This window comes from Equus caballus, chromosome 3, assembly GCF_041296265.1.
Source record: "Equus caballus isolate H_3958 breed thoroughbred chromosome 3, TB-T2T, whole genome shotgun sequence".
Taxonomy (NCBI): Eukaryota; Metazoa; Chordata; class Mammalia; order Perissodactyla; family Equidae; genus Equus; species Equus caballus.
Window position 1 is genome coordinate 65851382 of NC_091686.1, and position 11667 is coordinate 65863048.

The 11667-nt window shown below is 43.0% G+C and overlaps 2 protein-coding genes across 4 annotated transcripts in view; both read left to right on the plus strand.

The window, feature by feature from the left end:
- Positions 1-6737, plus strand: part of SCARB2 (scavenger receptor class B member 2) — a 68540-nt gene extending 61803 nt beyond the window's left edge. The window contains exons 11-12 of one of the 2 annotated variants that reach the window (XM_023637938.2): positions 2349-2507; positions 3969-6737. In XM_023637938.2, coding sequence (XP_023493706.1) covers positions 2349-2507; positions 3969-4007 — 198 coding nt within the window. In that variant the 3' untranslated portion in view covers positions 4008-6737. Of the gene's footprint in view, positions 1-2348; positions 2508-3962 lie in introns of both variants that reach the window. The other variant, XM_023637936.2, reaches the window with a different exon arrangement.
- A 4497-nt stretch (positions 6738-11234) lies between these two features.
- NUP54 (nucleoporin 54) overlaps positions 11235-11667 on the plus strand; it is a 28648-nt gene continuing 28215 nt past the window's right edge. The window contains exon 1 of one of the 2 annotated variants that reach the window (XM_023637935.2): positions 11235-11639. In XM_023637935.2, coding sequence (XP_023493703.1) covers positions 11573-11639 — 67 coding nt within the window. In that variant the 5' untranslated portion in view covers positions 11235-11572. The remainder of the gene's footprint in view (positions 11640-11667) is intronic. The other variant, XM_014738684.3, reaches the window with a different exon arrangement.

An 11667-nucleotide genomic window follows, 5' to 3' on the forward strand; every position in this document is an offset into this window, starting at 1 on the left:
TGTAGTTGGGACCATACTGTAGATACGGTTTTAGAGCTTTTTTTTTAAATTTGGCATTATATTGGTAGCCACGTTTATAAACTTTTGAAGGGTTTGTGATTACAGTTCTAAGACAAGGCTTTTATTGTTTGATAGGAAAAATTCAGGCAAGCTTTATCAATTTACAGGACCTCCTGGGTCATCACGGTTATTGTCTGTGGAGAGGGGTGTGAAAGCAGAGCTTGTTGAAAATGAGGAATGGCCCTGTTCTGGCAGCTTCTCTTCCTAGTTGTGGCATATTTGAAGTCCCCTCCACCCCATCTTCTGCTCTGCTTTTTGTTGAAGACTAGATTTGGTCCTGGGAACGATGGAATGAAAGCTGTGCTTTTGGTGCCTCCTAGAAGTACTTGACTTCTCTCTACTCTAGAAAAATAAGACATTAGACCTGGGAGTGGGCTTGGAGACTCTTCTCCCATCTCCTTTTTCCAGAGGCAGAAACTCTGACCCTGATGGACTCAGCCATTGATTGGAAGAAGCAGCCCTGGAACCCACCCTCTGCCTCAGTCTGTTGCACATTGAGTCTAAATTAAGCTAAAGTCTCATCTGTTGCGTGGAACTTTTATGGAATTAAGCTTTCCAGATATCTCACCCATGACAGTTAAGGTGATAATACCTTTGCCTTGCATACAAAAAGTGCTGTTAGAACATTTCCTTGGTTGTCAACACCCTCTGGAATTCTGGTTAGCCTCAAGACTTCCCTGAATACTTTCTATCTAGACCTTGGTCCTGATTAGTATAGATCTAAACAAGAGAGAAATTATACTTTTCCACATACCATTGTTAGAATGTTCCATACATTCATTCATTTAATCAGCTGACATTAATTGAGCACCTACTGTGTACAGGATGCTCTACCCACTATTGAGGTGACACATAAAAATCTTGCCTTCAGGGACCTCATAGTCACAAGGAGACAGACAGGTAAACAGACAGTTAGAATGCAGAGTGTGAAGACAGTGATGGAAGATTTTAGAGACTCAGTGGGAAGCACATAAAGGGGCCTTTGACTAGGCCTGAGGTAGCTGGAGAAAATTTCTAGAAGGAAGTTATGCTTAGCTGGAGTTTGAAGAATGAGTTGGAGTTATCTGATACAAAACAATGATACTATCTCAATATTTCTGAATATTTTCCCTCCCTTTTCCAACCTGTGTTTTTCTCCAAAGAATTATTTTATTGCATATGTATTATTATTTTTTATTTTATTGAGGTCATAATAGTTTATAACATTGTGAAATTTCAGGTGTACCTTATTATTTGTCAGTCACCATATATATGTACCCCTTTACCCCTTATGCACACCCCCCCAACCCCCTTCCCCTCTGGTAACCACTAATCTGTTCTCTTTGTCCATGCGTTTATCTATCTTCAGCATATGAGTGAAATCATACAGTATTTGTCTTTCTCTATCTGGCTTATTTCACTTAACATAGTACCCTCAGGGTCCATCCATGTTGTTGCAGATAGGATGATTTTGTCTTTTTTATGGCTGAGTAGTATTCCATTGTGTATACATACCACATCTTCTTTATCCATTCATCAGTTGTTGGGCACTGGGTTGCTTCCACGTCTTGGCTATTGTGAATAATGCTGCAGTGAACATAGGGGTGCGTGAGTCTCTTTGAATTGCTGATTTCAAGTTCTTTGGATAAATACCCGGTAGTGGGATAACTGGGTCATATGGTATTTCTGTTTTTAATTTTTTGTGAAATCTCCATACTGTTTTCCATAATGGCTGCACCAGTTTGCATTTCCACCAGCAGTGTGTGAGGGTTGCCTTTTCAACATTTGTTGTTGTTTGTCTTGGTAATTATAGTCATTCTAACAGTGTAAGGTGATATCTCATTATAGTTTTGATTCGCGTTTCCCTAATGATAGTGATGTTGAGCATCTTTTCATGTGCCTATTGCCCATCTGTGTATCTTCTTTGGAAAAATTTCTGTTCATATCCTCTGCCCATTTTTCGATCGGGTTGTTTGTTTTTTTGTTCTTGAGTTGTATGAGTTCTTTATGTGTTTTGGAGATTAACCCCTTGTTGGATAGATGATTTGCAAATATTTTGTCCCAGTTGGTGGGTTTTCCAACCTATTTTGAGAGGAAAACATCTTCAGGAGCAAAGGGAAGATGTGTATGAATAAATGCCTCACCTGGCTGCTCTAATTTATGAATGGATTTTCAGTATGTCTGGTTTGCTAAGAGGAGGACATACCCAAATTATGTTTAATGATTTGGAAGGAAGATATAGAAAGAAACTTTACCCCCTGGATATTTAGTAATCAGGGGAATACTATTTTCTTGCCTCCCCGCCCCAGAGTGTTCTCATTGATCAAGAGACTGCGAGTCGGCTGAAGTCGGTAATTAACACCGCTTTGATCATCACCAACATCCCCTACATTGTCATGGCGCTGGGTGTGTTCTTCGGTTTGATCTTCACCTGGCTTGCATGCAGAGGACAGGGATCCTTGGATGAGGTGAGCAGTGGCTGGAGGACTTCTCCCTCACTGGATAGCGTTCCCTGAGGAATTCAGCTGTGCCTCGAAGGGCTGTCAGCTGGCTCATTCGGGTGGATTTTGAGATTTTATGCTGGGCGCAGTGATTTCATGATTACTGCTGGACCAAATGAGGAGCAAGACAAGTGTGTCAAAGAAGGAAGGGTGATAGAATGGGACTGCCCAGTACTGGGGGCCCTCTTGGTGGGAATGAATCCCTGTAAGCTTTACATCTTTGAAAATAACCTGAAAGAAGAATATATTACAGCTGAGCACCTGGGCTTCAGTGTCAGACTGCCTATGTTCAAATCCCGGTTCTGCCACTTTAATAGCTGGGTGACCATAGAAGCTGTGCCCTGGTTTCTTCATCTGTAAAATGGGATAATAATAGAGCCTCCCTTAGGAGTTTTTCGTGAGGAATAGGTGATGCAGCATACATAAAGCACTTGGCCCAGTGTTGGCGTTTAGTGAGAGCTCAGTAAACATTAGTTATTTGATACAACTGCTCCAAGATTAGAGAGCATGGCAGCGAGAGACCTGCTTGGAAAGAATCCTTGATGTATCAGAACACACCTGCCACTGAGTCATCATTGCATATTGAATGATTGGCGCAGGGGGGGTAGTTACTTTCCTGGAAGGATGGGAACAACCCCAAATGGATGGGATAAACAGAGTCCGGTTGGCCTCCCTAAGTGACCAGCAGGCCAACCTAGGGGCCTAAATACCTTCAATGAGCCTTTTCTGTAGAAGCCTTACTTAAATTCTCAGCAGTTTCCCTTTTTACAGCAAAGGCTTTTTGTTTTCCTCCTAGCTGCCTCAACTGAGTGTCTGAGGCAAATGTGAAGTAGGAAACGAAATAGGCGGAAACCATCTGAATAACATTAGCTCGGATTTCCATGCCTTCCACTTTCTTCCATTGTGTCTCCTAACCATGGCCATCACGTTAGGTGTGAGGCACCTATTTTGCCATTCCCATCTGTGGATCTTACTTCCAGTCTGACACTGTGCAGTCACTGAGATTTTCACAAGCACAGAAGAAAGCCCATGTCCATGTTATTACTGCTCCTACAGTTAACCGTCTTCACGTATTCAACAAAGCAATTATTGAGCACCCACCACCTCCAAGACATTGTTCTCTGGTAGGTTTGAAACTAGGAAGGAGGGGAATTCAATAGAGTGTGATGAGGGTTATAGTCTGGGTCAGCACAGTGAGGGTGCTGCTCCTGCACTGGGCAGGGGGTGGTCAGAGCAGGCCACCGCGAGAAGGTTGGCGCTAAATGTTAAAGAAAGAGCAAGAAGCAGGCTGAGAGAAGAGAGAGGTGTGTGGGATGACTGCCTTCCTGTCACTCTCCTCCTTCCACCACTGCCCTCAGCTTTTCACATCTGCGGACAAGTTTCTGACGTGACACCTAACTTCGCTGTCCTCTCTCTTCTGAGTCACAGGGAACTGCAGATGAAAGAGCGCCTCTCATACGAACCTAATCACGGCCAGAGGTTGGTGAAGGAACCGTGTGAGCTGTCCTCGCCTGAACCAGGACGTGGGGAAACTGTCTGCGTCCTCACAGGCTTGTTGCCTCTTGTAGAGAGAAGGCGAGAAGACCCAGAGCTGGCAAGTGATGAGAGCATTCCGGCTGGAATTAAACTACAACAGGCTGACATGGTTGGCCATTAGGCTTTATAAAATCCTGTGGTCCCTCACAAATTGTTTTGTTTTTCACTGTCTAGCAAGTATTTAATAAACTCTTGTATAGTAATATTTTTTGTTGTTGGGTGCTGGTAGCTCCAGAATTTTGTGACCACTGTTGTGGTTAGAATGTCTTTGCATCGCTTGTTAATGCTACTTGGTCTAACCTTATTCACTATGCCTCCTCGTTCACCAGACTTTGTGCTTAAAATACATACATACCATTTTATGTTCTGTTCCTCCATTCATTTCATCCTGAATGCAGAAGTAAATGAGAGTTTGGAACCCAGGGTAAAATGGTAGCCTCAGTTAGTACATCATTCAAATGCAGCTGATTTAGTCTTTTAAAAAATTACATATTTCATTTCATGCTAATCTTTGGTTCGAAATTCCTCCAGGAAAATGATTCCGTGTTCCGACTACTTTCCTATGGGTAGGAACCCACTGGGGCCGGGCTTGGGTGGGGGGAGGTGTTTGGTGGGGGGTGCCCGTGAGTTGATAGTTGATTAAAAAACCTGAGGATTTTTTACTTGTAGTTTTGTGAATTGGGAGAATGCATATATAATGTTGGTGAGGACAAGTACAGATATTTCATAGAGAGTAGAACTAAATGCTAGTTATGACATTTGTGGATAGTTTGTTATTTTTTTTAGTCAAAATGATCTTGATGTGTGGAAAGGTGTTTGGAGAATGTAATCAGCCACTGATTCCCCCCCATCACCCTTGCCAAATACGATGCTGTAGTAATTACAATACTATTGAGTGATTATTTGTAAAATTATTTATGAATATGGGAAATCCATCCATCTACATCCTAAGTTACATATAAATTTCAGGAAGTCTGACCACACTGAAGAGACATTTTTTGGGGGGCAGTCTTCTTGGTAACTTTGAAATTCTTTTTATAAGTTGTTCTTTTTTCCTCAGACTCAATGTTTTCTGGCTCCCTGTCACTCACTGTATAGAGACATGTGTCCTATACTTCCTGTGACAATCATTTTGCTGACAGAATAATTTTCAAATACTGCACAGAAAGTGCTTTAAAGAAAGGTCCCTTTAAAGAAAGGACCAGCATCAGAGCCACCTCTCTTCAGAAGACCTCTTGGCTATCAGTGTAACCTAAGTCAGAGGATTGGGAACCATCCTATGTCACAGAAGTCACGCATATTTAAGGGCATTTTCTTTGATTCTCCAAATTCACTATTCATTTTTGATTGAGAAATCTATACAGTTATCTGGCAAAGTGCTCATAGAATTTCTTAACTGAATCATTCTATGAGATTTTTTTAAAAAGCTGGATTTCATTGTAAGCAAATGAAGAAAAAAAAAATCCCTGGATTTCACTAACGTAGCTTCTGATCCCAGGATGGAGGTAACGAACCTTTTAGTTTACTTGCCCTGATTTTCCTTCTCTCTACGCTAACGCAACTTGTGATATGTTTCCCTTCTTCAAGGGGCAATTCATTAAACTCTCAACTTCTCTGTAAATTAAGATAGAACCTATAGATACCCTAAATCACCAAAATGTGAGAAACTGAATCAAAATATTTTGTCTCTCAAATATCTAGATTTTTTTCATTTCTCAATATTTAACTAGATAACTAGCATATTTTATTCTTCTATGCATCCACTTATCCACACTAATAAAACTGATGAGCCAGTGCACACCCACTGGTTCGTCCAGTTATTAGGATATAACTATCTAAGGGAGAAATCTTTGAATACTATGAATGATAACATAACAGCTAATGACGTACACTTTCAGACTGAATCTCACACAGGCAGGGAGACCAAAAACATATTATTTCCATATCCATGTCATGATTCTTAATATTTACTTGGCTTGAAAATACATTTGATATTTTCCTTCTGCAAGTCTGTGGCAAACCCATAAACTGCTGTCAAGATTATAGATTAGTTAAGAAGAAAGAATGTACCTATTTGGTTTTACATTGAAAATAACAAACTATTCCTCATGCTCATTCTCTTGGAGCCATTCTCCTGGAAAGGCCCTCAAAGTCTTTGTGATTGTCAGGATTGTCGCAGTCACAGAATACGGGCGTCCTGTACTATGATACTCAACTTAGGGAGAAATCAAGTCAGAGAGAGGTTACCTCACTTCTCTCAGGGAAAACTGAGAGTTGAACACAGGACGGGAAAATGGGCTTTGCCACTTTTAGCTCCAGACTTCTCCCGCTAGACTTTATTCCTTCCTGTTCTAGAAAGATCACTAACGGTCAAGTGGAGCAAGTTCTATACGACTAACCCCTATTGGGGTTTTTACTTAAGGGAGGCTAATTTTTTTATTTAAATTGCCCAAGATATGAGTTCTGCAGAAGGTGACCTTCATACTTGGCGCTCTAGGCATTATTACTGGAATTAATTGCTTGTGGCTATTAAAGAGAATACTGACCAGAATGCTCTTCATGTAGCTTATATAGTTGGTTCATTTCATGTGATTCTTGATATGTATATTTCTATCCTTAATGCAATGAATGTTTCACTAATAAAAAAAAGTTTATATGAAATTGTACTGAAAATCGTATGTTATGTCATCAGAAGTGCAGTTTTCTATGGGGTTTCATTTGAAAGATGCCCTTTGCCCTCTTGTTGGATGCAGGCCTGAGTTACATCCCCCGACCACTGTTGATTTCAGCTTTGCTGTGGTGGACGGTTTTAGGCAGCCTGCCAACACTACCTCAAGCAGGTCCCACACACTCTGCCTTTTCTGCCTCAGGGCTTTCTCCAGGTCCTGGAAGCCCCTCAAGAGCACTGAGGAGTTAATGTCCCCAGGGCAACGCTCAACCAAAGGGGGCAGGAGGCAGCTGATAAATGTCTGAGTCCTCAGAGGAACAGTTCTCAGGCTAATTCGACATGGTTCCTCAGCTAGGATTGCCCACAGTGGGAACCGCGTCCTAGTATCATTTCTTCATTCCCTGTCTCACTCTCCCTGCCCCGTCGCTGCTGCTTCCTCCCAAATAACTAACATCCTTATTCAGATCTGCCTCCAAGTAAATGCAAACTAACTGCAGACAGTCCACCCAGCAGGGCTCGGCAGGACCAGAGAGCTACTGGAGAGGTACTGGACTTTTGTTTCTGGTGATGTTTGGACTAAAGTTATTAATACAAAAAATTTAGATTACCTTTAAAACTTTTCTCATCCCAATAATATTGCATCTTATGTCTGAAATCAGAGCAAATCCAGATCAGTCATAAAATATCTAGCTCAGTGTTACAAATGTCCTTATGTATTAAGGACTCTTGATCCCTAGCAAATGTGCTTCGTAGGAATCCCAAATCTGATTTTAGTGTCTTATGTCATAAGAGAAGCTCCTTCTATCTATTTCTGCTTCCTCAAATGTACGTAGAGACACCTGGAACTTTCTGACATACCAAGTCTAATTATTTCAACTCAAAGAGTAAGAAAAGTCCAGAAAATAGATTTAAAAGAATACTAACAAGGGGTGACATGTACTGCCAGGTATTAAAGCATATACCCATGAACAATAATTAAGAAAGTGTGGTATAGGGTGCGTGGTATAGATTACAAAGTCCAGAAACATGGATACACATTTAACACAAGATACAGGTCCCATTTCCAACAATAACTATAGTCTCCTTTATTCAACTAACATATTTTTTATTTTTAAACCTTTATTGAGGGATAATTTAGATACTATAAAAATTCACCCATTTTGAATGTACACTACAGTGATTTTTAGTAAACTTACTCAGTTGTACAGTTTTAGAACATTATCTCAATAAAACCCCTCACGCCAGTTTACACTTAATCCCCATTCCCACCCCCAGCCCTCGGCAAACATTAACCTACTTTCTGTCTCTATAGATTTGCCTTTTCTGGACATTTTATATAAATAGAATTGTACAATATGTAGTCTTTAGGGCCTAGCTTCTTTCTACACTATACTTACAGTGTTAAACCAATTTTATTGAGCAGCCACTTTATGCCAGGCACTATAAACGAGGCCACTGGTGACCAAAGAGAGACATATAGATCTAATGGTTTAGTGGGGGAAACAGACAGTAACCAAAAATCATCACTGTAAAATTTCAACAAAGTTTCATGATGCTCTGGTAACATTCCTAGTTGAGGGAAGGCTTCCCCGAGGAAGTAACATTTGACTGAGATTGGAGAGTAGGTATTACTTACGCAAAAACATTTCAACGGAGGAAAGAGGATGTGCCCAAGAGCAGGAAGGAGAATGTTTACAAGTGACTGAGAAAATGATTGGCTGGAGCTCAGAGGGAGAAGAATAGTGGGAGATAAGGCTGGAGAGAAAGGCAGGGGTCAGGTCATTGTTGGGTCTTATTAAGCCATGTTAAAGATTTTGGTCTATTTTTGACCAAAGGGAAGCCACTGAAGTGTTGTAAATTGGGGTGGGGTGGGGGAATGGGAGACATGACAGGTTTGTTTAGAAAGACCCACTCTAGCTGCAGGGTGAAGAAATTGGAAGAGAGTCAACATGGATGCAGGACGTCAATTAGGAGGCTGTTGTGTTGGGTCGTCCCTTTGGGGTCCCCATTGGCAGGTAAGATGGATCTTATCTGGGTGTCATGCAGTAGCCTCCAGGGTGAGTTCCACAAAGCCACACTGTGGGTTAAGTAATGGGTTTTACTGGGGAAAATAAAAATTTATAGGGCCAGGACAGCTAGAAAAAAGAAGGCACAGACCCTCCATTCTCCTGTCATCCCATGGAGAAGCAAGCCAAGAGCCAGAGCACTGTTTGGTCTCACTAAGAAGAACATATCCACCTTCTAGACCCCCTTTCTATAGGGCAAGTGTGAAGAAGCAGTCTTGTCAAAGGAGGAATACACAAGCTGCTGAACAACAGGCAGTTTGGATTTGGGGTGATAGTGGCTTATAGAAGTTGTCCAGGAATGCCAGCTGCCCATGGAATGTTATAATCTCTACTGCTGGGGTGAAGACACTGGTTCCAGGGGATCTAAGCCTGGATGCAGCCCCCTCCTCTAGGAGAAGGGAGAACCCCTAGCCACAGCCAGCTCATTCTCCAGGCAACCCAGAATGAACTGCTAAGGGCACAGTCCAACAGTCCCGCTCGTTGCACTGCGGCGGCTACTGCAGTGCCTAGGTAGGGACTGGCAAACCTTTTCTGTAAAGGGCCACATTGAAAATAATTTTGGCTTTGCAAGCCTCTTTGTCACAACTACTCCCCTCTGCTCTGGTATCACGAAAGCAGTCATAGCACGTAAACAAATGGATGTGTCCGTGTTCCAATACAGTACACTTACAAAAATGGCAGCAGCCTACATGTGGCCTGTGGGCCGTTGTTTGCTGATCCCTGGTCTAGGCAAGAGATTGTGGTAATTTGAACCAGGGAGATGGCAGTGGAGATGAGGTATTTTAGAAATATTTTAAGACAAAATATGTAAGACTTGGAGATGAATATGGGAAAGGCAAGGGAGAGGGACATGTCAAGGAACTCATTCATTCATTCCACAGTACTGAATAAGGGTCTGTCGTGGGGGCAGGCACTCTGCTAGCACTAGGGATACGACCAGCAAATAAACAACCATTCCTCGCCCTCATGGAGCTTACAATAAATGGAGAGGGCGAGTGGGGTGGGGGTGGGGGGCGTGATAAATAGGTGGTGGTAAGTGCTAAGATATTCAAGTAGCCAGAGTGACAGGAGTGGGATGTGCTATTTCAGAAAGGGTGATCAGGGAAGGCTTCCCATCAAAGGAATATTCTCCTACCCTTTTACATCCCTGATCATTCTCCCCTTCCATCCATAATTTCTGCGATTCTGCCCTGCTGGTTCTTCTCCCATTCCTCTGGCCACTCTCTCTCAGGCTCCCTTCATGGCTGTCGGCTTGCTCTGTCTTAATACTGGCGCCCTGCCGCAAATTCTTCTCACTTGATCCTCTCTCCCTGACAATCCCATTGACTCCCTGACTTCAACTGCAATCTAAACCTGGGCCTCTCTGTTCAGCCTCAGCCCCATATATCCAAACACCTACTGGATATCCTCAGTCAGGTTGTCCTCAAATACAGTAAGTAAAGAAAGGAACTCATTTTTTCTCATCTTCTTCCCAAATTCCCAGTACCAGGGCATGGCATCACAATCTACCGCGCTGTACAAGCCAGAAACCGGGGACTCCTGCTAGTCTCCTCCTTTCCCCTCGCCTCCACATCCCCTCAATCACAAGTCCATCGGCTCCTCAATCTTCCTGCCTGCTGTCTTCATCCCAATATCAGCGCTCTCGCTGGCACTCCTGCAGTTACCGCTATTAGCATTACTTAATTTTTTGAATAGGTAACCCACTTACATTTTCAAAAAGCATAAAAGGGATTTCTAGTGCAAAGTCTCCCTCCACCCATCTCCTTGCCACTCAGTTCATCATCCCAGAGGCATCCGATGTTATTCATTTTTTAATGTATCTTTCCAGGAATATTTTATACAAATACGTGTATTTCTTTATTCTAGCCCTCTTTTTTTCCACCAAAATTGCAGCAGACCATATACAGTGTTCCAAATTGTGTGTTTTTCGTGCAATTTACCTTTGAGATCTTTCTTTTCGGTACATAAAGAGCTTTACTCTTCTCATTTCATGGCTGAATAGTATTCCTTTGTATAAATGCAACTATTTAAGCAGACCCTTATTTGCTTCCAGTCATTTGTTATTATAAACAATGCTGTAACAAATAATCTTGTATTCCATAATTTTGCCAAATCATTTATAAGATAAATTCCTAGAAGTAGCATTGCTGGGTCCAAGGATATTTTTAAGTATGGCAGATACAACGGCTTTTTTGTTATTGTTTATTTTTATTAAAGTTATACAAGCACATAGATTAAAGAATCAACTCTACAAGGTTTCGTATATAAAAAAACTAAAGAGACATAATTCTCAGAGGCACCTCTTTAGCCTTTTTTCTAATTTGCCCTCCGGACGGCAGGCTGCCTCGTGAATCTTCGTGTGAGCATCAGCCGCCGACCCTCCGGCACGGAGGAGGACTTCGCTCCTTCCTCCTGTGTCTTCATGACACGCTCGTATCCAGCCTCCCGCGCAGCTTGTCCAGGGGACCTCCCTGAGCCAGTCATTAAGGGCTCTTAGGCGGCACGCCCCCGCGAGCTTCCCAGCGTTCCAGCCGGGGGCGCTCCACGCCCCGCGAAGCCGCAGAGCCCCGGAAGCTCGCCGGCCAGGGGACGTTCTCCCTCCGCCCTCCACCCCTTACGCTTTCCTTGCGTTCCACCGCCTCTTAGGCTAGGCCAGAAAAGAGGCGGAACTTCGTGATCCGGGGGCAGTTTCCTCGCCGGACCGAAAAGCGGAGTGCACCGAGTGTCGCGGGAGGAGCGCCTTGGTCCCCTGCTCCCGCGACATGGCCTTCAACTTTGGGGCTCCGTCGGGCACCTCGGGCACCGCTGGAGCCACCGCGGCCCCCGCGGGTGAGTGCTCCCAGCACCTTCTCCCGGG